The sequence below is a fragment of the Neofelis nebulosa genome, chromosome 8 (assembly GCF_028018385.1).
Source record: "Neofelis nebulosa isolate mNeoNeb1 chromosome 8, mNeoNeb1.pri, whole genome shotgun sequence".
Taxonomy (NCBI): domain Eukaryota; kingdom Metazoa; phylum Chordata; class Mammalia; order Carnivora; family Felidae; genus Neofelis; species Neofelis nebulosa.
In genome coordinates this window covers 137,435,188-137,462,425 of record NC_080789.1, presented here as the reverse complement: position 1 = coordinate 137,462,425, position 27,238 = coordinate 137,435,188, and the positions used below count along the sequence as shown (strand labels likewise).

Genomic DNA, 27,238 nt, shown 5'->3' with positions numbered 1-27,238 from the left:
CGCTGCTGCCACGTTTTCCGGGGGATGGTCACCAAGGCCATGGTGACAGCTTGCCACCTCAGGCTTTGCCCAGGTCTGAATCACCAACCCTCCCCCCACCCCCAGGCAGGACCCGGGGAGAGCGGGCTCTGGGGTGCTCCTAGGTCATCCTGTGTCAGAGACCAAGCAAGGTGCTCCCGACACTGGGGGCCGCTCGCTCCTCCACCACCTTGCCCCCTCTCTGCCGGACCTGAGGGTTCTGGGGGCCACAGTAGCCTGAAGGAGACCTGGTTTCTTTGCAAGGTGGCCCTGGGCGGGGGCTTTGCAGTCTGTTTCTTGCTCCGAGCCCTCTCTGATACACTCTTAAACAGCTTGCTGCACATGGGCTGACCACGGTGACCCCCTGTTGGTGCTGGGGAACGGAGTGCCGTAAATCATGAGGGAGATGCGGTCACAGCAAGACACAGAGACGACCCCGCCCTTTTTGACTTTGAATACGACCAGTATTTATGAAGCACTTTGTAAAGTGTAGTTGGTCATACAAATCTAGTTTGGTTCTCTCTAGCTAAGTACAGGTGTTTGTAGTTATGGGTGCTCACATGTGCACACATTTGTCTGTCCCCCGAGGTTCAGGGTGGGGGCTTGAGGTTGGGTGTGGACGGCACTGAGATTGGCTGGCGTTCGATCTGTCGTGTCAGTTGCAGAGATGAGAGTGTGCGATGATGCCTCCTTCTTCCAGGCCCCCGAGACCCATCCATTAGCCTCCATCAGTCTGCACGTCTCACACGCACATAAGAGATTTGCCTAATATCCCTGGTGTGTGCAAGGGGGGTGGGTGCTAAAGCTGATGGATTAAGTCTTTTAGTCCCTTGTCCCCGCCCACTGCTGGAATCCCCGTGTGTGGTTCTGGGGTGTAGTCTCAGACACATTCTTCCTTACAAGGGTGCCTGCACCCTGGGTATTTATTACATGACCTTGTTTCCAGTTGTGCTGTCTTTCTCAGGTTATATAGTCACATTTGTGTCTCATCAGAATGGGGAAGAGAGGGTATCTCTTCTTGTTGAGTCTTTCCTGATACCCTCCCCCTCCCCCCCATCAACCTCCTCCCCTTCTGTAATGGTATTTGGAAACTTGGGTGGATTTTCTTCCTTCTGAACCTGTTACCGTCTTTCTAAGTGGTGTCTTAGACGAGAGCCGACAGCAGGTTCCTCTGAGGTTTGTCCGTGAAAAGATGGCGTGGTGAACATTAATTACCATTCATGTACAGAGGACAGGAGAGCGACAATGGAAGGCTCTGGGTTGGTTAGTTTGACTGTCTTTCTGGCGCTAAAGCACGTCAGCTGGGTGCCCTGTTGCAACGTGCACACGGTGGCAGATGCTTCTTACAAAACCTGCCGTTTCCTTCAAATGCAAACCGGTAACAGGACTTACTGACAAGGAGGTCATCGACAAGGAGGTAGGTTATTGACTGGCTAGCTATGCTATTTGTTTACCATCACTAAAAGCGGGAGGCCCCTGGGTGGACGTCCTTACTTATTTGGGCCAGTTGCTTATCCTCCGGGAACCTGTTGTTACAGTCTGATATGTTACATACTGTCTACGGATAGACTTTATCTCAATAGGGGCTTAAAGCCACTGATGGTATCCAACTTAAGGTAAGGGGGATGTTCCCCAGAAACCCCTGCCTTATCCTCGGCTGGCCACTACAGCTTACAGCAGTGATTGCCAGCCCTGGCTGCACTTGACAATCATTTGGCGGGGGGGTATTTGGGGGGAAAGAAAGAAAAGGAAAATCCCTGCTGGTAGCCCAAGCCAGGTTAGAAGTCCTGTAGGCGGGGTCCGGGGATCCTGCATCGTTTAAAAGCTTTTTCGGTTCCGCCGCTGGTTGAGAACCATCAGTTTAGTTTGGGAAAGGGCACGTGAAGAATTTCAGGTGAGAGAGACCCAGGTGAGCCCCAGTTCCGTGCCTCACGACTTGTGCAGCGGGACCTGTCTTCGCTTGTGGCTCTTAGCTTCCTCACATCTGGTATGACGGAAACCGTCACGGCTGATACCGATGGTGGCTGCTCTAGGAAGCAGTTCACGCGCGTCGCCCGGTCGTGAATCCTCCCAAGAACCTTTATGAAGCATCCCTCCGTTTTACAGGCAAGGAAACTGAGACGCTGAGAGATCAAGTAACTTCGCCAAGGTCCGAGGAAGGGGTGGGGCCCTGGCACTTCCAACACTATTGATTTGACTCCTGGCTCCGCTCTCTCAGCCGCTAGGCTATCTGTGCTATCTCCTGCCGCTCAAGGCTGTCAAATGTTTCTCTAAAATGCCCAGCCCCTCCCTGATGCCGGCAGAGACCGCGTCAGGTTAGGAGGGCTGTTCGTTGGACACAGGTCAGTTAGGCAGGAGTTGAAGTGTGCATGGGAGGTAGTGAATGAGCATGGTGTGGGACAGAACTTTCTGGGCCTGCATTCTGTTATCCCGGGGCCAAGTCCATGAAGTCTGTTTCCCAGAGAGCCCTTCTGAGGTGGCCCGAGGTGATGGCGGGGTCACAACAGGTCTTTCTGTGCAGCATTGGGTTTGCCTTGCAAACGGGGAACTGACCCTGTCTGCACCTGCACCTGGCCATCCGTCTGTCCTAAACAGCCCTTTCATTTGTTTCCCTGGAACTTAGCATTGAAGCGTGATCACCTGCTTGCCGAAAAAGAATGCCAGTGACGTGGCATCTTTTGAAGTTGTCATTTTCGAGTGCCTTTGGATAGAAGAAAGCTTGCAGGAGGTGTGAGAGAGCCAGCAGCGTCTTCTAACAGTTTATTTCCTGAGCATGGGTTGTGGGTGTCAGTGTGGTGGGCGAGCTGTGGCGTTCCTGCCTGTGTCCGCGCGTTACACGTTATCAGGGAGGTGAGTCATTTCGTCTGGGGAGTGGGGCTGGCATAGGAACCCTAGAATGCAGCCTGCTCTGTCCAGGACGACAGACCCTGGCCTGTCGCCAGAGGCTGTGGCTCACTCCCCTTACCAGCCGGCCTCCTGGTCATCATCTGCTTTCCTGTATCCACTTACACATGGGGAACACACACGTGGCCAGTGTGCGTTATGTACTGGTAAGTCGGTGGGGCTGGCTGTGGACGATCAGGCCTTAGCTCAGGTGCTGCTCAAGGACACGGACTCTGGCTCCCCGATTCAAACAGACCCCCGTGGACCCCTAGCCCCAGCGTCAGCCCTCTGCTTTCATCACAGCATTTATCCCGCTCCGAAATGACTTTGTGCGTCTGTTAGCTCGTACATTGTCTCTTCTCCACCGCAGGCCAGATGCTTCCCAGCACAGGGGTGGTGTCCACATAATGCTCTGTGCTCACGGGGCACCTAGCACCTGTGTCTGTTGAGTGAATGAGTAAATGGAATGACAGAGTTGAGGGTGGCGTCCCAGAACGTGGTGGTTTTCCGCGATCTCTTACTCAAGTGACAGCCTTAACTCTGGATGACACTTTTAGCTTGAGCTCCGTCCCTCCCGTGCCCCACCCCAAACTGCAGCCAAGATGTTTATGGTCTGTTAACCCCGCGGTCTTTAAACAATTGCTTCTTTAGCCCTTCAACATAGTGAGCATACGTGTATCCCCTTAAACATGCTTAGGTTGACATCCAGGTTTCACGTCTAAACACATCTGAGGATAAAAACTCTTTGCTGGGGGCGGGAGGGAGGTCCGAAAAAGGTTAAAATACTAAATGTTTGTATACGATGAAATGAAGCACACAAGAACTTTTTGGAAGATTTTGTGTTAAACTCCACGCTTATCTTCCCTAATCCTTGTGTTTGTTGGGGGGCAAAGAGGAAAACAGAGCTCCGGGGAAGACGGTGTGGGAGGTGGAAGGAGGCGCTCTTCTGTGGGTTAACAGGATCCGCAGAGAAGAAGAGACTGAGGGTCTGGGGGGAACTGAAGCAGGGGCAGGTGGTTATAAGATGAAGACACCTGAGATGGCCTGTGAGTTTGAAAGAAGAACATGTTAGGATTCAGGAGGCTCAGTCAGGAGGTTTCCCTGCTCTGTTTGAGACCCAGGAGTGCCTGGTTGGAATGACAGCCACAGCCCGCATGCAGCTCCTCCAAATCTTGTGCAAGGAGCCAAAGGAATAGGGAGAATGGCCTCTGCTTTGCCAAATAAAAGAGTGATGACTTATTTGGGTTTGATTTGATAAATCAGTCATCCTCTGTCTCCGCTCACTTGGCGTGCGTCCATCAAAAGTATTCCATGCACGTGCCCAGCTGAGGGGAAGGAGGGGGAGGGAGCGCGCGTCCGTCCGTCCCTGCATGTTTGGACGCTCTTGGGAGCAGGGGCACGGTGGGGACATCAGATAAGACCAGGAGCCGGCGGTGGCTTGAGGGAAGGATTGGTAGAGTCGGTGCTTCCAGGCGACTAAGTGAGACGACTTCTCACGTGTCACCTGCGGCTGCCCCGATGCACACGGGAGCGCGTTGTCTTCTGTCCCCGCCGGTTTTCGAGAAGCCCATCACTTTTCTTGGGACTCAAGAAAGTCCACTGGCGGTTTTGTGCTCCACTTCTGCGCTCACACCGGGCAGGGAAATGCCTGTCTTCTAGGAACGTGTTTGTTCCCAGCTACTGGGAGCCGGAGAATCCCAGCCAAGTGCTTCTGTGGCTCCTACATGTCTCCTGGCCTCCTGATGCCCTTTCTTCTTCCTCCTCGCTCTGCATGGTCTAGAACATGAAGAAACAGCCCCCTCTGTGTTCCATTTGCTTCCTCTCTGCCCCCAGGCCACAGGCACAGGGAAGGGCAGATCCCGGAATAACGTGGTGGGTGTTTGGGCATGCGATCTCAGTTTGGTCATAGGCTGAGTATGGGACCGTGTTGGGGCGTCCAGCTTAGGGAAGGTGTCCTCTTTGAAGCCTGTGCCTGGCAGTGGCCTGGTGGCTCTCCTATCCCCATCTGGCACTCGCTGGCTTAGAGACAGAGCCCCTGTCTATGTCTGACATCCGCCTAGATCTGTGGTGTGGTCCCAGGAGCTTTGCCTCATCGGGGTGACCAGTGCCCGGAAGCGATGGCACGTAGCTGGCCAGGAGAGCGAGGTTGCCTGTGGCGCCCAGCGAGCACCGGGCAGTGTTGCTGGCCCGGGAGGGAGCAGGCGGCCAGTCTCGTGCTCTCAATGGGCAGCCCCTGGCACTCTTGTCACCAGATGCTGGAGTCTCCTTAGGGTCTCAAGCATAAGACACCAGCCAAGGAAACACTGCACCTTAAGTCTCCAGAACAGGGTTCTTTGGGCTGCTTTCTTAAAATCCAGCGAAAACCTCTCTCCCTGGTGTTTTGTCTTATTATTGGAACATTTCTCCTACCGTTAACCTCACCCCCACTGGTGTTGGGGAATCCCTTCCTTATAACGCTTTCTGCTTTGGGGTTAGTAGTGGGATTCCTGGCTGGGTTTAGGGCCCTCAGGAATCAGGTTGGGAATCTGGGGCTGGGGCAGTCCCCCTGCCACACGTGACCTGAAAGCAAGATGGAGATTTGTGACTGGGCTGGGGCGGGGCTCTGGCCAGTAGAGGTCCGAGGCGTTGCTGGACTGTAAAACGCCCAGGGCTTTGAGGTGGGAGCAAAAAAGGCATTTCTGCGGAATTCTTGAAGGTTCGCCGTGGGGCACACACTGCTTCGTGGCTGACACCTCGCTCTGTCCTCTCCCCAGCCTGTGGGCCGAAGCTGACCAACTCCCCCACCGTGATCGTCATGGTGGGGCTCCCAGCCCGGGGTAAGACGTACATCTCAAAGAAGCTGACTCGATACCTCAACTGGATCGGCGTCCCCACGAAAGGTGAGGCCGTGTGTCAAGGCCAAGGTGGTTACCTGGAGCCTTTCACTCTTGCTCACCAACCCCTGCGACCAAAACCACGTCCCTTCCGCCTCCACCTGCTGGGACCTGCCGTGCAGGGCCAGTCTTGGGTTGGCCTGTGCCCACAAGCGTGGGGCACCCTTTTGGGCCTTGTCACTTGGTACACTCTATACGTATCCTCGCTTGGTGTTGGGATCTTTTCTTTTCCTGCTCTGTTGTTCCTGCTGCCCCACAACCTGCTCAGCCCTCGCCACCTTCAAAAAGCCTTCTCTGGCCGCATGGTCTGTGGAGATCTGGGCCCTCCCCTTTTTTATAAAATTTAGTTTTGATAGAGAGTTTGCGGGGGAGGTACAGAGAGACGGAGGGAGACCCGAGGATCTGATGCAGGCTCTGTGCCGACGGCAATGAGCCTGACATGGGGCTTGAACTCATGAACCTCAAGGTCATGACCTGAGCTGAAGTTGGATGCTCAACCGACTGAGCCACCTGGGTGCCCCTGTGCCCTTTTAAAGTACTCTAGCACTCAGTTGTGACATTCTTCTACTGACTGTCGTCAAATGCTCCACACCATCGGCTACCTTTGTATGAGTCTTGGCCTGGTCTTCCCGACTACACTGGAAAGGTGGTGAGGTGGGGGACTAGGTTTTGCATCCGCTGTCCCCCACGGTGCCCAGCGCGTTGTGTCGTATGGTGAATGCCCCGTAAGTGCTCCACGCTTCCCTGGGGTGCAGGCTGCTGGCTCAGTAGGTGAATGGCAGATCTGGGCCCCACGGCACACGTGAGACCCTGCGCTGTCCTGGGGGATCGTGCGCAGGAATCACTGCCCCTGTTTCCGCGGGACCCGTGGCAGCCGCCCCTCCACGCAGCCTTAGGACGCTGCACCTGCAGACGGGCCAGTGGAAGCCAGTCCCTGGGAAGGTAGAGCGGCCCCAAGCAGCGTCGGGTCTGGGGGAAGCTGGGCTGCCTTCTGGGCTCGCAGCCCTGGGCGTGGAGGTCTGCTCTCCTGCCTCCGTGTCTCAGCAGAACCTCATTCAGGCTCGGTTTCCTTTTTTAGAGAGAGCTCCCAGATGTTGGTGGCTCCTTCTTCCTGGGGGGTCAGCTAAGGTTCCCGCCTTTGTCCCCACAGTGTTCAACGTCGGGGAGTACCGCCGGGAGGCCGTCAAACAGTACAGCTCCTACAGCTTCTTTCGCCCCGACAACGAGGAGGCCATGAAAGTGCGCAAGTAAGGCCCGAGCTGCCGTGGGGGCCTGGGCTTGGGTTTGCTCGGCTTCCCGAAGCCGGGTTCTGTCGGAGAAAGAAGAAACCGGTCTGCGGTGTGGCTCCGCTGTGGCCATGACATGTGACCCCACCTCCGGGTGTGTTAGGATGAGGCGCCGCCTCCGTGAAACTCACTGCCCCCTCTGCTCCCGGAGGGTCTAACTCGGCCGCTGGTTGATACAAATCAATAGCAGTGTCTCGTTGGGAGTGAACAAGGCCATTTTTGCGGAAAACCTTCCGCTTCCATTTGGAGAGGATTTTTCTTGTAAGCCCAGGGTGGTCGTGAAACCCAAGTGCCGTGGCGCTCAACCCTGACAAGTGTCGTAGGGTCACCTGGGAGCCTGGGGAGATCCGGATGTGGGCCGTGCCCTGGACAGAGCCGTGAGAATCCATGGGCCGGACCTGGGCGTCAGCTCTGTAAAAGCTCCCAATGAGATCTCGGGGCGCAGCCCGGGCATGAGCCCCATTTCCCACGGGCAGCCGCAGCCGCCTGTCTGCGGGGCTGGACTGGGAGCCTGTGGGCCCGAGTGGACTGGGCCCCGCAGCCCTGGCCGGCCTGGCGGTTTCGTCACTCTGCTTGCTGGGATGAGCGGTGGGTTGCTGGGCCTTCCCCCGCCGGACGGGCTGGCGTGACGTGTGCTTTCTCTTCCTGCCTGTTGTAGGCAGTGCGCTCTGGCTGCCCTGAGAGACGTCAAAAGTTACCTGACAAAGGAAGGGGGCCAAATTGCAGTAAGTCCGGGGGCGGGGTGCCAGCTCTGTGTCCGAGGCCATAGCACACGGTGCCCTGGGGAGACAGAAGTGTAGACACTGCCCCGGGCAGTGCCGAGAGCTGCCGCAGGGACACCTCGAAAAGGGACGAGTGCCTGTGGCCTGAGAGTTGAGGGGAGCGACGGCCTAGAGCAGCACTGGGGGGGGGGGGGGGCAGGAGAGTGGTTAGCTGGGGGCGGACCTGGGGCACGGCTGGCGCTGTGCTCTGTGCCCACCCCTCCTCTGTGTGCTGGGGGGTGGGGGGGGAAGGGGTGGACCCGGGGTGGGGGCTGCCGCTGCGGTAGCCAGGGGTTCCTTCCACGTGCACCCTCCCCTGTGTGTAGCTGTTGTTTGTTGGCTCTAAGTACCCTACTGTTCATCTCGAACGTGGCCTCTCTTCACGGCCCTACTGTCTCCCCATCAGGTGTTCGATGCCACCAATACCACCAGAGAGAGGAGACACATGATCCTTCATTTTGCCAAAGAAAATGATTTCAAGGTGAGCGAAACTTGCTCTGGAGCATGCGGGAGCAGGGAAGGCAGCTCGGGGACGGGCTGAGTCCTGTGTCTCTGCTCCGGGCCTGGTCCTCTACCTCCCACTGCTCTTGTTCTGCTGCGGACACATTGGGCCTTTCCTGTGGGGGCTCTGGGCGGGGGGGGACGGTTACCCAGACTAGGGTGTGGGATGGGCAAAGGACGCAGGGCTGAGCAGGTAGTTCTTTGTATGTGTTTGGGTGTTCGTAAATGGGGTCCTTCCTCCTCAAATGAGGTTGGTGACATCACAGGGACACCAGCGTCCGCACTTTGTGTGTGTCACATTTGTGGTTTTCTAACTTTCCTCTTTGCTTGCTTCCAGGTGTTTTTCATTGAGTCTGTGTGCGATGACCCTATGGTTGTGGCCTCCAACATCATGGTAAGACAACGTAGGACCCCACTGTAGGGCGACAGTCTGAGAAAAGTGGGGAACCAGCTCGGGCCCAGAGCAGTAACTAGACGCTGAGAACGAGCCGGCTGTCCCAGCCTGTTGGTTTTGTCTGAGTCGTGGGACCGGGAAGGTGGGAGGTGTCGAGTGGTGTTTAATTTAGAAGCATGTTCTGTGACCTGCCCTGGCTTTATCTGGGGTCCTTGCAGGCGGTTGGCAGAAAGCAGCCTTTGCGGGACCTAAGAGATAAAAAGCAGGGGCCTGGGAACAGTTTCTGCGAGTGGCAGTAGCTTGGCAGCTGGGTGGGGACAGGGCTGCTTGGGACAAAGGGCAGCTCATCCTTCCAGAAGGGAAGGAAGGCAGCAGGCTGGACTCTCTTTAGCTGTGAAGGTCCCCAGTAGAAAAGAATGACTGTGTGTTGATAAAACTTCACAGGACACAACAGACTGAAAGGCAGAATCCCCAAGTGTGGGAAAAACGGGGGCAGTAAAACTATCTTCCTGCTGATGTGTCCGTAGCATACCCTTCTCCTCGCCCTGTGCCGAGGGGAGGTTGCCCAGATAAACTGAGGGTAATTGGCAGCTTAATTTGATTAACTCTTAAGTTTTGCCGCTTGAAAGCAATATACCATAAATGGAAGCCGTTACCATGAAGACTTTACCACAGGTCATCTCCTCATGTAGCTAATTTTCTGTGCAGCTTAAATACATGAGAATAAGCCGCGTCTGTAATGAAAAGCAGGTCTGATGCTTCTACAGGGAATGCTGGGGTTTGCTGCGTTACAAGCGCGCATCTTTAGAGGATTGCTGAGGATTCATTCATTGGCTTCCGATGTTGGAACTTTTCTCTAAGGCAGTGGGAATGTGTACAAGCATTTCTAAGAACGGAGTTCATAGCTCAGAAAGGGCTGTTCACATTGCGGAAAACCCAGATGCGTTTCATCGGGTCCAGAGGAAGAGGCCCAAAGGACGGGGAGGTAGAACAGAAGTTGCTGTAATCTGGACAAAGGGTTTTGCTACATTCCTTCAGTTTCGTTCTACTAGCTTCGTCTTGGTAGCGAAGCATAGCGTGGACGCAGAGTGCATTTTCCGCAGTGAGCAGTCAGCCCGTGCGTGGCTAGGAGCTCACCACCGATCTTGTCCGTGTTAACACATCCAGTCGTTCGCCCCGACCCTCCGGGTTCAGGAATCTTGTGTCTTCGATTAAGCCCCAGAGCAGCTTTGCAGGGTAGGCCTTCCCAGCATGCTCTCTGGCGGCGGCCGTGCTAGGGAGAAAGGGATTTGGGAACTTAGATTGTTTTTCATCGTGGTAAAATATACAATTTACCGTCTTCACCGCGCAAGTGTTCGATCCCGTGGCACTCAGCACACTCAGGTCTCTGCACCGTGGTCACTACCACGGATGCGCAGAACCTTTTTATCTTCCCAGACCGAGACTCTGCACCCGTGAAGCGCTGACTCCCCACCGAACTCAGGTTTTGTTTTGTAGTGTTTGTGTATTTATTGTGAGAGAGCGGTCACGTGAGCTGGGAAGGGGCAGAGAGAGAATCTCAAGCAGGCACTGCAGTCAGTGCAGAGCCTGATGCAGGGCTCGGTCTCACGAACCGTGAGATCATGACCTGAGCTGAAATCAAGAGTCGGACACTTAATCGACTCAGCCACCTCGGTGCCCCTGAACTCGGTTTTTTGTTTTTAAGAATATATATATTTTTGATGTCTTTATTTTTGCGAGAAAGAGAGAGTGTATGTGAGCAGGAGAGGGTCAGAGAGTGAGAGAGACAGAATGTCTCCGAGCTGTCAGCACAGAGCCCGACACAGGGCTCAAACTCACGAACTGTGAGATCGTGACCTGAACAAAGTCAGACACTTAACCGACTGAGCCACCCCGGCGCCCCTGAACTCGGGTGTTTGAAGAGTGTCTGCCTCTCTCCTGGCAGTGGTGGTGGTTGTAGAGGAAAAGAGCACGTGCAGTAACAAATTTCGCTAAAATTTCGCTAAAAACCCTGCCAGGTTTCTCAGACCTAGTGTTCACTTACAGGGGATGGGTGAGTCCGAGGGCTGTTTCTTCTGCTTTCTCTTCCCATAAGAGCAAACCTTAGAAAGGACTGGGCCCGGTGGAGAAGCACTAGTTGGGGAGCAGTTACAAGCATGTGGTGCCCCATCCATGGGTGGTGGCAGGAAGAATCCTGCCTGGCGCACAGGGCAGGGCATCACCCGCAACTCGGGAGCGCGCCTTCGCTGACCGACAGCCTGCGCTTGGTGTGGGGAGTGCTGCAGGTGTGCATCCAGAACTCGAATTGAGGCCTTGGCGGTCCAGGGATGACCTGGCTACCGGGTTGACCCCGAATCGTGGCCCCATTCGGATGTGTTCAGTAGAAGCCTGTGGCTTTCCTGTGTACGTCCTTCCAGGGAGCGATCCCCTGTCCACTGTGGGTGCTCTGCCTGTGTCATCACTGGGTTAGAACTCAAGCCCCGGTGTATTTCTTTTTTTCTTTTCAACGCTGGGTGGGATCATCGTCACTCTGAGCTGGTCTGTACTTTCCCTGTTTGCGAGCCCCAAATCCCGCTTCATCTAAGCAGAAAGCCTTCCAGCGTGATTCATCAGCTGCCTCTTTGTGGTGTTACAGGAAGTTAAAATCTCTAGCCCGGATTACAAAGATTGCAACTCAGCAGAAGCTATGGACGACTTCATGAAGAGAATTAGTTGCTACGAAGCCAGCTATCAGCCCCTCGACCCTGATAAATGTGACAGGTAGTAACGAAGAGGTGACTGTCTCTGACTCTTCTGCTTTGGTAGAGTTTGTTTGTTTTTTAGTGTTTTCGTGCTGTCCGTACGAAGCACTTGCTCCTGGATCCTTTTATAAACTGTCTTTTAAAACATCTTTAAAAAAATCCTTGATTGCGTGTTCCATGGTGACTGTTTCCGGCACTAACTGTAGCAGCACGGGAAGTGCACATGTGAGCCCCGTCTTGCTCCTGTCCCCTTGACATGCGTGTCCTTTCTCTCTGCTCTGGTCTCCCGCCTCCCTCTCCCCTCTTCTGACCACACGCTGCTGCGGATAGTGCCCACGTGTCTGTCTCCGAGAACACAGATTCAGTCTGCGCCCTCCCCTCGTGGGTCTGTCGGGGCTGAGTCTCTGCCATCGGCCAGGGCCATGGGGGTTTACACCCGGGCCGGCTGGGCTGGGCTGTGCTATCAGCGGAGTTCCGATCGGCTGGTCGCCTTCCCCGGCAGGGACCTGTCCTTGATCAAGGTGATCGACGTGGGCCGGAGGTTCTTGGTGAACAGAGTTCAGGACCACATTCAGAGCCGCATCGTGTACTACCTGATGAACATCCACGTGCAGCCCCGCACCATCTACCTGTGTCGGCACGGCGAGAGCGAGCACAACCTCCAGGGCAAGATCGGAGGGGACTCGGGTCTGTCCAGCAGGGGCAGGAAGGTAGGAGGAGCCGGGGGCAAGGCGGGCTGCCGAGGGGCTGGGTGCATCCCGTGTGTGCAGCGTGCGTGTGTGTGTGTGTGTGTGTGTGTGTGTGAGATAGTGTAGTCACGCCCCTGACGCGGAATGAGACCGGTCTTGCTCTGCTTCTCCAGGAGGGGCAGGAACCTGAGTCAGGCCGTGTCCCTCTGTCCCACGCCCTCGCAGTTTGCCAATGCCCTGAGCAAGTTTGTGGAGGAGCAGAACCTGAAGGACCTCAAGGTGTGGACCAGCCAGCTGAAAAGCACCATCCAGACGGCGGAAGCCCTGCGTCTCCCCTACGAACAGTGGAAGGCGCTCAACGAGATCGACGCCGTGAGTGCCGGGGCCTGGCCTTGGCCGTGGGGAGCGGGAGGGCACGGAGGTCTCTCCCCTGGGAAACGAGAGCCCTCGCAGACCCGCACGTGCCATGTTGAGCGACTCCAGGTGACGTCTGGGTGTTCCCGCCAGGGTGTCTGTGAGGAGATGACCTACGAGGAGATCAGGGACACCTACCCTGAGGAGTACACTCTGCGCGAGCAGGACAAATACTACTACCGCTACCCCACCGGGGAGGTACGTGTGCCCGCTCTCGCCCGCGTCACTTGGTGCCGCCGGCGTGTGCTGTGCGCACGGGAGCTGGTGACAGGCCAGGCTGAGAGAGGGCCGCGGGGGGCCCGGGTGGCCCCATTTGGGTAACTGTGCTCAGCAGCCACGTGCTCCGGGAGGAAGGGGCAGGAAGGGCTCTTGCATCCCGCTTGCCCCTTACGCCTTCTGATGCCTGTTCCCGGCACTCTCCCTTCTGAATCCAGTTTTCCTAAACTGAACCTTGTAAACGGCTCCAGGAGAGGCACAGGTGTATTTTCCTGTGAGCACCAGCGAGAGATGTGTCTCTCAGATGAGCCCATGGTGACGTGGGAGGCAACAGCAGTCAGGGGTGATGGCTCACCCTGTGCGCGGGTTCCCCTTTGACTGCAGACGCAATGGCAACTGTGTCATCTCAGGTCCCGTGCATCACTGATTCGCTGAGGGAGCCCTGGACGCAGCCTCCGGGCGATGCTCTGGTGTTGGCTGCAGGCAGCCTGGTGACACCTGGCGGGTCCTTGCTGTCTGCGGGCCGTCTCGGTTGTCTGTCACGTTTCAGTTTCCTCCTGCTCAGGGCGCTCACCTCCTCCGTGGCCCTTGTTCCCGGCACCTGACTAGTGAGAGAACAAGGGAGACCACAGAGGGATGGGCGTGAGCAGGAACCTTGGTAGCCTTAAAAGTCACATGCCCACCCATTTTTTTCATTTTTTTTTTTTTTTAATTGAGCGAAAGTTCACACAGTATAAAACTCACTAAAGTATACGATTCAGTGGTTTTTAGGTGTATTGATAGTACCGGGCAACCATTACCACAAATTCTAGAACATTCCCTCATTCCCAAAAGAAATCCTAGCCTGTTGCCCCGTCCCCCAAGCCCTGGAAACCAGGGGTCTACTTCCCGTCTCTGTGGCATTGCTTACTGTGTACGTTTGACAGAAAGGGGTCATACAACATGTGGTCACACTGTGTATGACTTACTCAGGGGACGTTTTCAGGGTCCCCCACGTTGTCAGCGTGTGTCCGGTCGTCAGTCCCTCATCCCCCTGTGTGGAGAATTAGGAGGCAGCCGTTAGACGGAGGACGGCAGGTTTATGTTCTGGCAGGGGATGCGTCACATCCTCACCAACACGGGGACGGCCTCCCTTTTCTAAGAAGCCAGTCGATGTGGGTCCCCAGAGGCCCTGAGGGGTGCAGCCCTGAAACACCGCCGGCTGTGGATTGATTATCGATCGATGGCGTGTTCTCTGGTTTCTAACGGGGGGGAAGGGGTGTGGCTGAGGCGGCAGAGCCCCGCCCCCGCCCACGTGCGCCTCTGCAGCAGCACCGACCCGTCCCTCTGTCTTGCAGTCGTACCAGGACCTGGTGCAGCGCCTGGAGCCGGTGATCATGGAGCTGGAGCGGCAGGAGAACGTGCTGGTCATCTGCCATCAGGCCGTCCTGCGTTGCCTCCTCGCCTACTTCCTGGATAAGAGCGCAGGTGCCGCCGACCCCCGCACGAAGCCTGCTCTGGGTGGTGGGGGCGACGGGGAGCCCGTGGAGTTCCGAGAAAGGGCGGAGGGAAGCCAGCCTTCAAGTTGGGGGACGCCGTGGACCAGCACCTTCCCCACGGGACCACGCGGGGTCTCTCTCCCCGCGCCGGTTCACTGCTGCTGAGCGTTAGGAAAGGCCTCGGCCGCGCCTCCTGCTGGAGCCTTCAGAGCACAGCCTCCCGCAGGCCCCCAGCCGCTCACCTCTGGGGGGTGGGGGGCGGGGGCAGCCCACCTCTAAAGAACAAAGAGCCCAGAAAACTCTAATGAGACTCTTAAAATTAAGCCTATGTCTACCCAAGGCTCACTTGAATCCTGACACACCTAAATTGTTCAGGGAATGATTTTTTTTTTTTTTAAAGTTTATGTATTTATTTTGAGAGAGAGAGCAGGAGATAGAGAATGCTAAGCTGGCTCCGAGCTGTCAGCACAGAGATCATGACCTGAGCCGAAACCAATAGTCGGACGCTTAGCTGACTGAGCCAGCCAGGCACCCCTGATTTTTTTTTTTTTAACTCTAGTGCACCGTGCAAGGGTGGGCTTGGGGTCTGTTTTGATTCTCGTCTTTTGGCTAGTGGTTTTTCTAGGCTGCCTGCCTGGAGCAGGGGGCCTGTGTGTAGCGGGGAGGAGGAGACACCTCTGTCTCCTTCTCGGCCTGGACTCCGTGGGCACACACAACAGGCAGAAGCTCTCACTGGGGACTTGTGTGTATCTGTCCTCAAGGCTCCTAGCTGATCGCGAGGCCTTTTCTTTTCAGAGGAGATGCCTTACCTGAAATGCCCCCTTCACACCGTCCTGAAACTGACACCTGTCGCTTACGGTGAGTATGGGGACACAGCCCCGGCCAAGATGTCCCCTGGGACGCTGGCTCCTGGTGGCTCTGGGGCTGTCAGCGGCCTGTCCCCTCTAACCGGAAGCCAACCCCTGTCCCCACCCCACCCAGGTTGCCGCGTAGAGTCCATCTATCTGAATGTGGAGTCTGTGAGCACACACCGGGAGAGGTCAGAGGTGAGTCTAAACGCCCCCTGCCTCCTGCTCCCCAGCATCCCCGTCCTGGCCTCCATCCCTAGAGGGTCCCTGTCGAGTGACAGGGCCAGGGGGTGTGAGCACTCGAGAGGTCCCCATGTTGAGTTGCCTGCAATTGAACCTGTGTCTTTTAGCGGGTTCTCTCTGGAGTAGTAGTTGGTTTGAGATTGGCCGGCCTTTGTGACCTCCTCCCCTGCTCTTCCTCAGCTACCGTGGGTTCCTATCTCGTGTTTATATGTGGCTGCTTGGCATTTTCTCTTTCTCACTTTGCACGCTTTTCCCCCCCATTTCGACTTAACCCATGACGTGAGTATTAAAGAGGGAGACGCATCCTGCGCTTTCGAGAGTAGTCGTAGCTCAGTTACCGTCGTCTTTTCCTTTGGGGCGGCTGAGATGCCTTCCAGGTTCTAGAATCACTGGTTCACACGGGACTAGCAAATCCACTCAGTCGTCTGTGTACGCTTCGGTGCAGAATTACCAAGAAGATGGAAATCTTAGAATGGAGGTGGGAGGGCAGAGACCAGGTGGTTTGGGCAGGAGGGACTCGGGGCGCAGCGGGTGGAGGCCCCAGCGGTAGAGCAGATTGCTGCCCCGGACGTGGTCGGGAAGGAACGTTGGGTTGACTTTGTACCGAGTGTCAAACTACAGCGTTTGGCCAGCTGACTGTTTCCCTCACACAGAGTGTGGTGTTCCCGTCCGAGCAGGACACCTCTCTGTTTCCCAAGGAGCTCGGTCCGAAGGTCTTGGCCTTAAAATCCCAGCTTCCGCCAGCTTGTCCGGCCGGGTGGCCGCAGGGGAAGCGGGTGGGCCAGCCTTGGCCCTGTAACAACCCCCACTTCTGAACTTGGGTGGTGGGGTCCCACCTTTCTTCCCGGCCTGACTCCGCCGGTGGGGCTGGGCCGGAACGGGGCTCCGATGGCCCCTGCATACACTTGCCTGTGCCTAACTGGGGCAGTGTCGAGGGAGACAGAGCTCTGTGCAGGCCCCTGGGCTAGAGGCTGCAGAGCCACAGGCCTGGGGACACAGGTCCTCGCTCCACTGTGTCGTCACTTGGCGGGAAGGCTCGTGTTTGGGCCTGGCTTGCCTTGCTGCCCACCTCGGGGTTTCTGCACCTCTAGTCCCCTGGCAGGGGTTGAAGCCGGCACTCCTCGTCCCAAGCCGGGGGGGGCAGTGATGGGGAGCGGGCGCTGTTCCTTGTCTGCTGTGCAGATCCTGGCTCACGGTCAGCGCAGGGAGTCTGGCACCGACACCTTCTCCTCCCTGCCCTCAGTGGTTGACCTGAGCCTCCCACTTAGGCCTCCCTCCCCCTTCCTTGGCTCTCTTGGAGGCTGGCGGCCGGGTTCTTTTCTCCGACCTCATCATCTGCCGCCTTTGAATGACTGTCTGCAGAGCTGGTCTTGTGTTCTCCCTTCGCCTGCCTTGAATGTTGCGCTTGTCCGAGTGGGTGTCTTGGAATGTTCCGGCACAGGGGCTCAGGAGGTCATCCCTTGTTCTTGCAGACTGGGGACGCAGGACAGCATGGCACCCCTGCTGGTCCCCGGGGCCAGTCGCCGCGGTCAGTCTCGTATCTGGGAAATCCAGAAGCAGAGAAACGTTTTTGGTTTGGTTTGGGGTTTTTTTGGCTTATATACTTCCCCACTCCTTGTAACTGTCGCCTTCTCTCTTTTGTCTTTGTCTCGCTTAGGATGCAAAGAAGGGACCTAACCCGCTCATGAGACGCAATAGTGTCACCCCACTAGCCAGCCCCGAGCCCACCAAAAAGCCTCGCATCAACAGCTTTGAGGAGCATGTGGCTTCTCCCTCCGCTGCCCTGCCCAACTGCCTGCCCCCGGAGGTGCCCACGCAGCTGCCTGGACAAGTGCGTTCTCCCCTCTCCTTCCTCACAGTCAGTCTGGGTCGGGAGGAGAGCAGCCGTGGGCAGCGCGTGTGGGCGGTGGACGGGGAGAATGTGGGCACGCCCTCCCACGAGGTCCGTGACACCCTGGGGTCCTTCCTCGCCGACCTGAGCGCACACACCTCTTTCCTGAGGAACAGAAAACTGGGCAGAGCAGAAGAAATGGCCGAGTCTGCGTCCCGCTCACATTCCCGAACCCTTTGTTTTCTCAAACAAGATTGAAGACAAAACCCTAGAAGTTTCCATTCAGCTCTGGGCCCTTGGCCATGTGTGGCCTGAGGACGTCTTTTCTGTCCCAGGCCAGTGGCTGAGGACCTTCCTTGTGTGCTCCCTTGCATCCGGTCCCCAGTTAGAGAAAAGTGTGTCCCCCTCCAGAGCCGGGTTAGAACCTGGACAGCCAGACTCGCAGGATGGCCTGGGAACAGCCACTTTCTTTCATCACGTAGTTACTTTAGCAGGTAGTAAAAACACCAGTAAGCAAAAATCTAGTTAGATTTTACTTGTGTCATGTGCTACGGAGATTAAAAGCTGAAGGCTCTTGGCTGTTGGACATGAAGATTTATTTTCAGAAGAGCAGTCTTTTCCTCGGTGACAGCCAAGAATCTTTGCCAACACGTGAGACATAGAAACTCCTGGGCACATATTTGGGGGCCACCTTGAGGCCTCCCCCCCACCTCCACCCCCACCCACCACGTCTGGGCTCTTAACAGATAACTCACGGGCTGAATTTTGAGTCAGACTTACGAGCTCCGTGCTGAGGCCCACAGACTTATCCTGCATTTCTCCTCAAGCTCATTTGAATTATGTGGTGTCTGGAATTGGGATGGGGGGGAGAGGGCCGTGCAGCCTCGGGGAGGCCACCGAACCTCTTCAGGCCTCAGTTTTCCTGTCTGTGGAATGGGGGCGTGGCACCTACTGCAAGAGGCAGGGCCAGCGAGGTAGTTCGTGCTGAGTGGCCGACACGTGGTGTCCCCACTGGCAGTAGCTGTAGGATTTTACTGCGTTTTTCTGTGAAGGCTGAGATCCGAAGCGGTCTGCCTGTGACGCCCAGTTGTGGTGGAGACCGTGGGGTCATAGTTGGAAGTTCAGCGGCTGCTGTCGCAGACACGTGGGGGGCACTGGCCTGGGCCGGGGTTGGATGGTATGTGGGGCCGACCCGGAGGAGGGTCATAGAGGACGCGTGGCTGGGGCTCCCCCGACTTGGACGGGACCATCCTTTGAGGTGGCCAGGCCAAATCCCCGGGACGTCTGGAAGCCGTTGGGTGGGCCAGGCCGGGAGGCTGGACAGGGCTTCGTGTCCCCACAGAGGATGCCTTGGTTTCGAATGACTCGGGGCCTGTACCCTGTCCTCTACTGACTTCTCTCTCTCCGCTTTTTCTCTCTGCAGCCTTTGCTAGGGAAAGCCTGTTTGTAAGTATTTTTCTCTGAATCGTTTTGCCACTCGCCCCTCTTTCTCCTTGCTTGCGGGTTTGGCCTTTTGCCTGTGAAAATGCTGCGGGTGGTGACGGGTTTTGTCATATCTGATAGAGAAGGATGGGCATGGGGGCGGAGGGAGGGAGGATTCATGAACTTCTAGAAAAGGAGACAAGAAGCCACATGGCCCAGCTGCCTTCAGCGCGTCTGGCTGCCAGCACTTGCTGCACATGGCTGGCTTCTCGCACGCCCCTCGGGGTCCCAGTTACCAGTGCTCGCGGTGGCCCGAGCTTGACAGAAGTCTGCTTTTTCCTTCAGAGTCAGATTTCCATGCCAGGCTGGGTCTTCTGCCCCTTGCATTGTCTTTTAAGTTCTGTGCCTCCCCTTGGAGAGGCCTTGCGCATTAGAAGGCAAAATCTGCAAAACAAACGGAGGACGGACTCTTGGTGGGAGTGTGGTGGGGGCTGCAGCCCTGAAGGCCCCCCCCCCCCCCCTTCTGTCCTCGCAGAGGCTCCCGGACCCTGACACCCTGGGAAACCGTAGTTCTGGGTCCGGTTGTCCTGTACCAGCACGTGCTTAGCCTTAACGGTCATGTTCAGGGTCAGGTGCAGTGTTCCGGTCAGACCCTTGGTTTCCCCTCTCCTTCGGCCGGAGCTCTCCCTGCAGGAAGTTTCTGGTTAAGGGTCCGCCGGAGCGCCTGCTGGGTAATTCAGTGTCTCCGCTGTTGCAGTGCGCCTCACCCTAGCCCCTCAGGTCACACCTGCCCGTCCTCCCTTTTGCTGATTAAGTTCTTTTCGCCACTTGATGCAAAAACTGAGCTGGCTTGAGGAGTCCAGCCTGTCAGCTTCAAAGCGGGGCTTGTTCTTGGAAAATAGCTTGGATTCCGTGGCACCGCCTGCGGGGAGATCTATTTTGGGATACTGGACAGCTCACGGCGAAAGTGCTTGCTCACGTGTGTTCCGTGCCTTTGGGCCTTAAAATAAGCCCAGGAGGTCTGCAGGGCAGTTCTGTCCCTTTTACCAGATGACCGAGGGGGAGGCACCTGCCTACGGCCGGTCGGCCGGTCAGTAGCAGAACCAGGACTTGAACGGGTCTCCTGGTCCCGAAGGCTGACTGCTTTCTCTCTGCTGCTTTCTGGGAACGGTCAAGGGACTGCTCACCTACCCCTGTCCCGGGCAGCTGTGAGGCACCGGGCCGAGCTGTTGGGTTCCCTTTCTAGCCCTTGCAGGGTCCCCATGCAGCCGCCCTCCACGGCTGGGTGTGTAACTGTCCATTAAACTCAGTCTTAAAGACGAACCGCCCCATGTCCGGTACCTCCTTGAAGCCAGGCGTAGAACACGGAGTGCGTCTAGATCAAGAGTTCCCCTTGGTGAAAACGGGCCTTTGGATTTGGAGCCTTCTGCTTTTGCCTCTGTGCATATTCTGTTCTTTTTGGGCCGTGGCCTGATGTTGCCAGGAAAGAGCTCTTCCTGCTGGGAGGGTCCTCTCGGGCACATCCCCCCACTTTCCGAGGTTGACCTTGCCCGTCTCTGTGGCTAATAGTGCTTCCGGCTAGAATGCCTCCAGTTCAGCAGAAATGTCTCCTCTGGACCCGCCACGCCACTCTGGGGTCCCAGCATCCAGCCCAGCCTGGGAGCGTGGGCCCGTGTCTGGGATTGCAGGCCCCACACCTTACCGCTAAAATCGAACTGAGCCGGGCTTGGATCTCGGTTTTACTACCCTCCCTCTTTAGAATTCTGGGCGAGGTGACGCAATTCTGGCACATCTACTTCCTTGTCCGTAAGGTGGAGGCGGTGACACTTTGAGGTGTTTTTGATCAGGAGAGGATACACGTAGCACTTAGCAGAGTGCCCAGTGCGTACTCAGGGTCTGGCGGAGTGTAGTCGTTATCGTGGGGGAAGTAGTTCCCTGAATTTTGGGGGGATGCCCGAGGCCCCTGGGCTTGCACTTGCTCTGTATTTTGATGCCCCCCCCCCCCCGCCGTCCCTTCCACACAGGCCAGTAGGATTTCTTCTCCTGAGTAGCAGGAGCACCGGGAGCCTGGGGAGTGTGGGGCACCCCTGGGGGCTTACGGGTCGTGGCCTGAGGACACCAGTGATCGTGGCTTCATGGTGAAACTGTCACGGTCGGTGACGACAGCCCGGATGGATGCAGCGCCCTGGGGGGCCACACTAGTGCTCCCGGCCACCAGACCATCCGGCCATCCTTGATTTTTAAGTTTCAAATGCGCACTGAAAAGAAGTTAGTACTAAAGATGTTTTGTTTTTCTTTTCCGACATGTTTCTTCCCTTCCCCCCACTATGCTTGAAAGACGAACTGTTTGTCACATTTTCTCAAAGTTTTCTCCCTACTAACCTTGGAAAGGTAAATGGCTCGGTGCATGCCCCTCTCTGTCCCCTCTGCATCTCCCCGAGTCATGGCATCTCAGCCTGTCAGGGCATCTTGGTCTGTGTGACGACGGGCCATCGTGCAGTATGTGACTCATACACCCATGCCGGACGACTTGTGTCTTTCAAGAGCAGCACCATTGTCTCGAGGTCCTCTCTCTCTCTCTCTCTCTCTCTCTCTCTCTCGTTCCCTCCTTCCCCTCCGTGTGGCCTGAGCCAGGGCACCATGAGTGAGTGACGTGACGTGGTCCCCAGTGTCATTGTTGCATCTATCATCCGTGGGTGCTCGGAGCCTTGGGCGCGAGATGTCTGAGGGTGGGTTGAAGCCGGCAGGTGCAGGGGGACCTGGCAGCATCCCGGGCTCTGACCCCATCGGGGGAGACTGGGTGCAAGGCCACAGGGTCCTCCTGGGAGACCCCCACTCACAGACACTGTCTGATGTGCTCGTGACTGGAGGGTCGGGTGGCCTGGGCGGAGTCGGGCTGAGAGCGGGCTCAGGTCTGAGTGCGGGTTCTGCGAGTCCCTAGAGATTTCCCCACGGTGGGCCCTTGGTTCTGCCTGGAGGGGAATGGGCTGCCATGATCCTGCATATGTGTGTGCCCGGCGTCCACGCTCCCCTCACCCTGTCCCTTTAAGACAGTCTCGGTGGACACAGGGAGGGAAAGAACACTTATAAAAGTGGTGTTTCCTTTCTTTGCGGCGGATTCAAGTCAGGCAGAGAGCCCGCTGCTGTGCAGTGGCAGCTGTCATCTGTTCCCAGCCGATTGAAAAACTATTTTTTTTAACGTTGAGAGAGAGAGAGAGTGTGAGCAGGGGAGGGGCAGGGAGACAGGGAGAGAGAGAATCCCAGGCACAGAGCCCGACGTGGGGCTCGAACTCAGGAACCATGAGATCGTGACCTAAGCCAAAATCAAGAGTCAGCCACCACCCCAAAGAACATTTTTAAGGGGTTTTTGATTCTGGCAGCTTCTCAGGGGTGGGACTTGTGGCCAAGATTGCTTTTGTTGGAACAGGAAGAGAGCTTTAGTGAGTGACGCCTGCCTTCTCTGCCTAGGTCCTCCCCTGTGACGTCCACTCAGCCCAGGACACCTGTGTTCTAGCTGCTGAGCCCATGTTCCTAGAATATGGGTTCTGGGGGCTGGAGCTTACGGTCTACCTGAACCCCGTTGGGAGGAGAGTCCCGGCTCGTCCCCTGCCCGGCCGCGGGCAGCAGGAGGGCCCTGGGTGTGGGCGGGGGCGATCTCGAGACGCGAAAGGGCCAGGCCCTGGAGGCTTCCTTAGGTGCTGGCGCTCAGTGCTCCCCAGAGCTCTGACCCGCCAGGGCCACCCCACCCTCCTTCCCCATCTAGAGGCAGATGCCTGGCCTCCCCCCGCCTTGCCAGGCCCTTCCCCCTGGGCAGCTCTGGGCTTAACCTCCGCCACATTCCCGGAGCCTCCCTGGGCTTTCTTCTGCCCAGTTGGTGAGGACGCCCATCCAGGGTTGTATTTTTCTGTCTGGGGGAGGTGGGCGGTCTCACATGCATGGCTTTGGTCTTGAGAAGCCTAGTCGACAGGAAATGCTAACTCCCCTTCCTTGCCCCTCTCTTCTGGAAACAGAACATGAAGAGCACCCAGAGTGGCATCGACACCAGGATGCACTGAGGCAGGCCCGTCGGCTCCGTGCCAGTTCTGTTCCTGCAGCTTTTCCTTAGTGCTTTTCCACCCGCCCGAGGCCAGCCATCCCCAGGACGTCTTCCGAACAGGGTGGGTGGTGTAGAAGAGGGGCCCGCCGCTCAGACAGAACCGTGCCCCCGACGGCGGCTGAGACCCCAGGAGGCCCCTCCCGTGTGCGCACCCCACACTGGCGCCCCCCCCCCCCGCCCCCAGCCTCGCTGACCCCCCCACGAGGCTCGGAAAGGACAATGAGCGGTGGAAGAGGTGAGAGAGGGCCCTGAGGAGGGGACGGTGGCCTCCAGGCCCTTCTGTTTTGTTTCGTTTCTGTGATCCTGATCTGGTATGTTCCCAGCCTGGGGAGAGGACACGGACCCCAGAATCCTAAAATCGAAGGGGGTCTAGTTGCTGAAGAAGAAGGGATGTTGAAAACTGTCACAAGGCTCTTCTGTGAGTCGTGGCCCTGGACGTTGCCTCGTGAGGGCAGGACTCGGGCACGTGCTGGGTTGGGGCCGGTCCCGGAGGAGGAGGGTGAAGGCTCTGAGCCACCGTGCAATGCGTCCACAGCTTGCCGGGTCTGCGTCCTGCCTCGGAAGAGGGTGACTCACGCACAGTGTGGCCGTGCAGGCAAAAGGAAAGGTTCTGCTGGAACAGTCCCGGGGCCTCACCCCCCCCAGGGAGCTCTGCTGTCTCTGCCCTCCCGCCTGGGCCCCAGGCCCCCCCCGGAGCTGCTTGCTTTTGCACTTTTTCAACGGCAGAAGGCGGGACCTGAAGGTTGTACCTTCTCTCCACGAACTTACATGTTTGGGGTTTGTGCCCGTGGGGGCTGGAGCTCGGAAAGAACGTGGGGAGTCGGGTGCGCCCGTGCCATGGGGAGCTCGGAGGGACCCAGGAAACCAGCCGGAGAGCAAGTCATGTGGATCATTGCCAGGCTGACCCGGATGGTGGCACAGAGATGATCAAGGGTCACCTCCTTCCTCCAGGATGTTCGTCACCTCCCTGTGCTTCCCAGGTGGGGACGGTGGCCCAGCCGAGACCTCACTTGCGGCCACTTCCTCCAGGAGGCTGCCTGTGGTCTCCTGGCAGGACTGAGGACTGAGCTCAGTCCTGCTTGTTTTTGTGGAGCACCTGCCCTACGCCCAGCGGGTGCCCGGTGGCTGCGAAGTCCGAAGAAGACAGTGTCCTCGCTGGTGTTCGTGGCACCTGTGGCATCTTTTTGGGGTGGCTCACAGCAGGGAGACGTGTGGTTCTAGATACCTGTAGTTTCTGCCTCCTGGTTTCTCCTCGTTGCCTCCACGTCCTGGGGAAAAGGAGGCGTCTTGAGGCCCAGACAGAACGATTTGGAGACTCCGGCGTAGGATTTGTCCAACCGACCCTTTGAAGGACCTCTCAAAGCTGGAGGCAAAGGTCGCTTCCCTTGCTTGCCCTCTGCTTTCGAGCCTGACGGTCTCGCCCCCTCTTGTCTTACAGGACAGGCTCTGGGAGCGCAGCTGTGGGGGCTTGGACATCCGGAGAGGGCACGGACAACGTGTGTTTCTCTGGTTGGGGTTCAGTGGGAAACTGGGATGTGCAGTAGATGCCCTGCGGTCAAGTTCGTGGGTTTCACACCAAAACCCGCCCCCTCCCCCCCACCTCCTCCCCAGCCGGGCACCATGCCCGAGGATATGTAACATCTCTGTTCCTGTGTAACCGAAGAAGGGCTATTTTCCCTTTCCTGCCAACTGAGTCTCGTCGGGTGGTGAGTGTGCACGGGCACAAGTGTGTGCTTGTGGGTTGGTCTTCTCCCTGGCAGCCCAGCTCTCGCGAAACGGCTTCCACGTGTCCCTCTCTCTGGCCTCCTTTTCCCACCGGTTGTCGGAGCCCACGCTGAGCTTTGACCCTTCCTGCCGATGATGCTCGCAGGGCTGGGTGTGGGTGTGGGTGCCCCGCCCGCCTCCAGCTGCTGAGGTCAGTACCCACCGAAGCGAACATCCTGCACACGCGTTTGTCGGGGCCTAGATGAGGCGACAGAACGTGCCAGCGGACGAGGAGCGAGACCTCAGAGGTTGCAGAAGGCTGCCCAACTGAAAGTCGTGATCGGACTCGAGGCGCCAGCTGGGGGACGTGTTTGACCTGCACTCACCGGGCTCCTGCCACTCTGACTATGGCCTCTCCCCGCCCCCCTCCCCCCCCCCCCCCCCCGGCCCCCCGGAAACCACCTGGGACCAATTTTGTTCACTTGGCATAGTTGTTTGTGGGTGGGTTTCCCCTTCTCCTCATTCTGTCCGGAGACCGTGGGCGAAGCTCGTCATTTGCGGGCAGCAGAGGAACGGCCGCACCAATGATGTTTTTCGTTTGTAATACTTGAAATTTATTTTTTTATTATTTTGATAGCAGATGTGCTATTTATTTATTTAATATGTATAAGGGAGCCTGAAAATAGAAAGCTGTATAGATTGGGTGTAGTTCCGTGGTTGGTTTTGGGGGGCCTTTTACGTGTGACTCATGACTTCTCTGTGTTCTGTATAGTTGTCTGAATTAATGACCTGGGATGACGCTGTGCCAGCTTTCAAACAGGGGATGCTTTTCAGAAATTTGTATATTTTGCAGTTGCCAGAACAATAAAATACCTGATTGAAATACGCTGATGAAGTGCGCCCCTGGTCCTTTCTGGGGGGTAGGAGGGGGGAGGCGGGAAGAGACGTCTTCAGCTGACACTTGTGGTCCACGCACTGGGTGGCTCTCGCTGGGCTCCTGACCGACCCGCCAGCCCTGTCATCTTTAAACAGGACGTGCCAGTACTGATTGCCAGCATCGATGCGTTACGGTTGACTAGAATCCGTGGTGAACACTAGGGCTCCCTCTGGTTCCACGGGTTTTGGCCAGTGCATACCCGTGTGGATGTCCCATTACCGCAGACAGAACGCCCCAGCAATTCGCATCCCCTTCACCCCGTGTCCTTTCCCCTCAGCCCTTTGAACGGCAGCAGTGTCTCTTACACAAGCATCGCCCAGTGGGACGGGCCCTGGGCGGATTACAGGAAGCCATTGTGTTTCAGGTTCCGGGTTCCTTCCACCATCCCCCCCCCCCCCCCCACACACAGCCCCTTTCCGGTTTCTGCTGGGGGAAAACACTCGGTCCACATCTAGGACCAGTCTGCCACACCTCGAGCAAGTTACTCTCCTTCCGCACCTTCATGCCTACCGATGAGGACGCTCACAGACCGGGCTGAGGGCTGAACGAGAGCCCGGAGCATTTCCTTCAGGCAGAGGATTGGCGACCAGCAGTGCCCTCACCGGGTCCGAGTTTTCCTCCACGGGCCCCACTGTTAAAGACTCCAGAAATAGCCCTTCTCCCAAATTCGTCTTTGGGCGTCCCTGATGCGTTCTCCGCCCCAGGTGCGAAGAGAGCAGGAGTCGGCAGTTGGGCACCTCCATTTGAAACGACTCCCGAGGTTCTCTGTAACCGGCATGGTGGGCAAAGCATTTGGGTAAAGGGCCTTGTCCGGTGACTGGGGTGCGAACACCCCCGTGCGGGCCGGGCTCAGCCCACCCTTCAGGCCAGCCTCTCAAGTTTTGAGCCCACGTTTCAGCGCTCGCTGTGTGTTGGGTGCAGGGCTTGGAGACGTGGCCTTCGCAGATGTGGGTCTTCACCCCTAGGTCGGGCCAGTCTCTCAGGTTATGGCCCCAGGAGATTAGAAGGCCGTCCTGAAGGAGGATGTGTGCACGTTTTCAAAACCCGGGCCTGCTGGGTCACGAGAGTCCGCAGGTGTCGTGACCTTTTGGGCAAACTCAGATCCATCTGTGTGTGACCTTGGGCCAGAGCTATAATTACTGGATAAATATTGACGAAAGGGTGACCAGGTGGGTGAGTCAGGGGGAGGAGAGGGGCAGGAAGCCGCAGGACGGTGGATGCCAGAAGGAAATGGATTCGTTCACTGGGTCCCCGACGTGAGCCAGACACCCTGTGGCTCTTCGTACCTTGAAAGCCAGAGCAGGAGTTCCCCTGTAGCAGATAAAGTCGTGCTAAGTGCTAACAGCTACAAGACTAAATAAATATCGAGTTAATGATCTTCAGTGATCCTTCGGGGCGCCCTGGGAGTTAACCTGCTGTTGCCAGGCCCGTTTTGCAGATAAAGAACATGAGACTCCCGGAAGGAAAGCAACTTAGCCCTGAGCGCGGCAGGCTGGTTTTAGTGGTTCCGATCCAGGTCTCTGGGACTCTCAAGCTTGTGGCTTTAACCGCTGTAAAATGTCACCTCCACGTGGCCGGGGTCTTTCCACGGTAACGGGAGTTAGCAGTGCAACAGGTGAGGCGTCCGGTGGGCTTTAAAAGCTGCTTGCCCGTCGGGCCGGGAGGATGGGCTGGCCCTCCCCACGTGCTCCCTGCGGTGCTCAGCTGCTGCTCAGGTGGTCAGGGTCTCCAGAGGAGTCAGCAGCAGCAGCAGCACGTCAGGCCCAGATTTCCGAAATCCCCAGGTCATGCCCCAAATCTGTCTTGGCAGAAGTTCCTCCAAGAATTTTACTGGCACTTCCAAGAGGCAGCAGATAGATAGCACTGAGCCAGAAAGGTGGGCGGCCAGCGAGGGGTGGGGAGC

The 27,238-nt window shown here is 57.1% G+C and overlaps 1 protein-coding gene across 4 annotated transcripts in view; it reads left to right on the top strand.

Annotated features, from left to right (window-relative positions):
- The window catches only part of PFKFB3 (6-phosphofructo-2-kinase/fructose-2,6-biphosphatase 3), a 74,954-nt gene extending 49,665 nt beyond the window's left edge, over positions 1 to 25,289 (top strand). For 2 of the 4 annotated variants that reach the window (XM_058681968.1, XM_058681965.1), the window contains exons 2-17: positions 5,655 to 5,780; positions 6,925 to 7,021; positions 7,719 to 7,785; positions 8,228 to 8,302; positions 8,660 to 8,716; positions 11,352 to 11,476; positions 11,960 to 12,167; positions 12,372 to 12,518; positions 12,654 to 12,758; positions 14,114 to 14,243; positions 15,050 to 15,112; positions 15,236 to 15,300; positions 17,003 to 17,176; positions 18,600 to 18,622; positions 20,937 to 20,989; positions 22,609 to 25,289. In XM_058681968.1, coding sequence (XP_058537951.1) covers positions 5,655 to 5,780; positions 6,925 to 7,021; positions 7,719 to 7,785; positions 8,228 to 8,302; positions 8,660 to 8,716; positions 11,352 to 11,476; positions 11,960 to 12,167; positions 12,372 to 12,518; positions 12,654 to 12,758; positions 14,114 to 14,243; positions 15,050 to 15,112; positions 15,236 to 15,300; positions 17,003 to 17,176; positions 18,600 to 18,622; positions 20,937 to 20,979 — 1,505 coding nt within the window. In that variant the 3' untranslated portion in view covers positions 20,980 to 20,989; positions 22,609 to 25,289. The remainder of the gene's footprint in view (positions 1 to 5,654; positions 5,781 to 6,924; positions 7,022 to 7,718; positions 7,786 to 8,227; positions 8,303 to 8,659; positions 8,717 to 11,351; positions 11,477 to 11,959; positions 12,168 to 12,371; positions 12,519 to 12,653; positions 12,759 to 14,113; positions 14,244 to 15,049; positions 15,113 to 15,235; positions 15,301 to 17,002; positions 17,177 to 18,599; positions 18,623 to 20,936; positions 20,990 to 22,608) is intronic. The other 2 variants (XM_058681967.1, XM_058681966.1) reach the window with 2 other exon arrangements.
- The last annotated feature ends 1,949 nt before the right edge of the window (positions 25,290 to 27,238 follow it).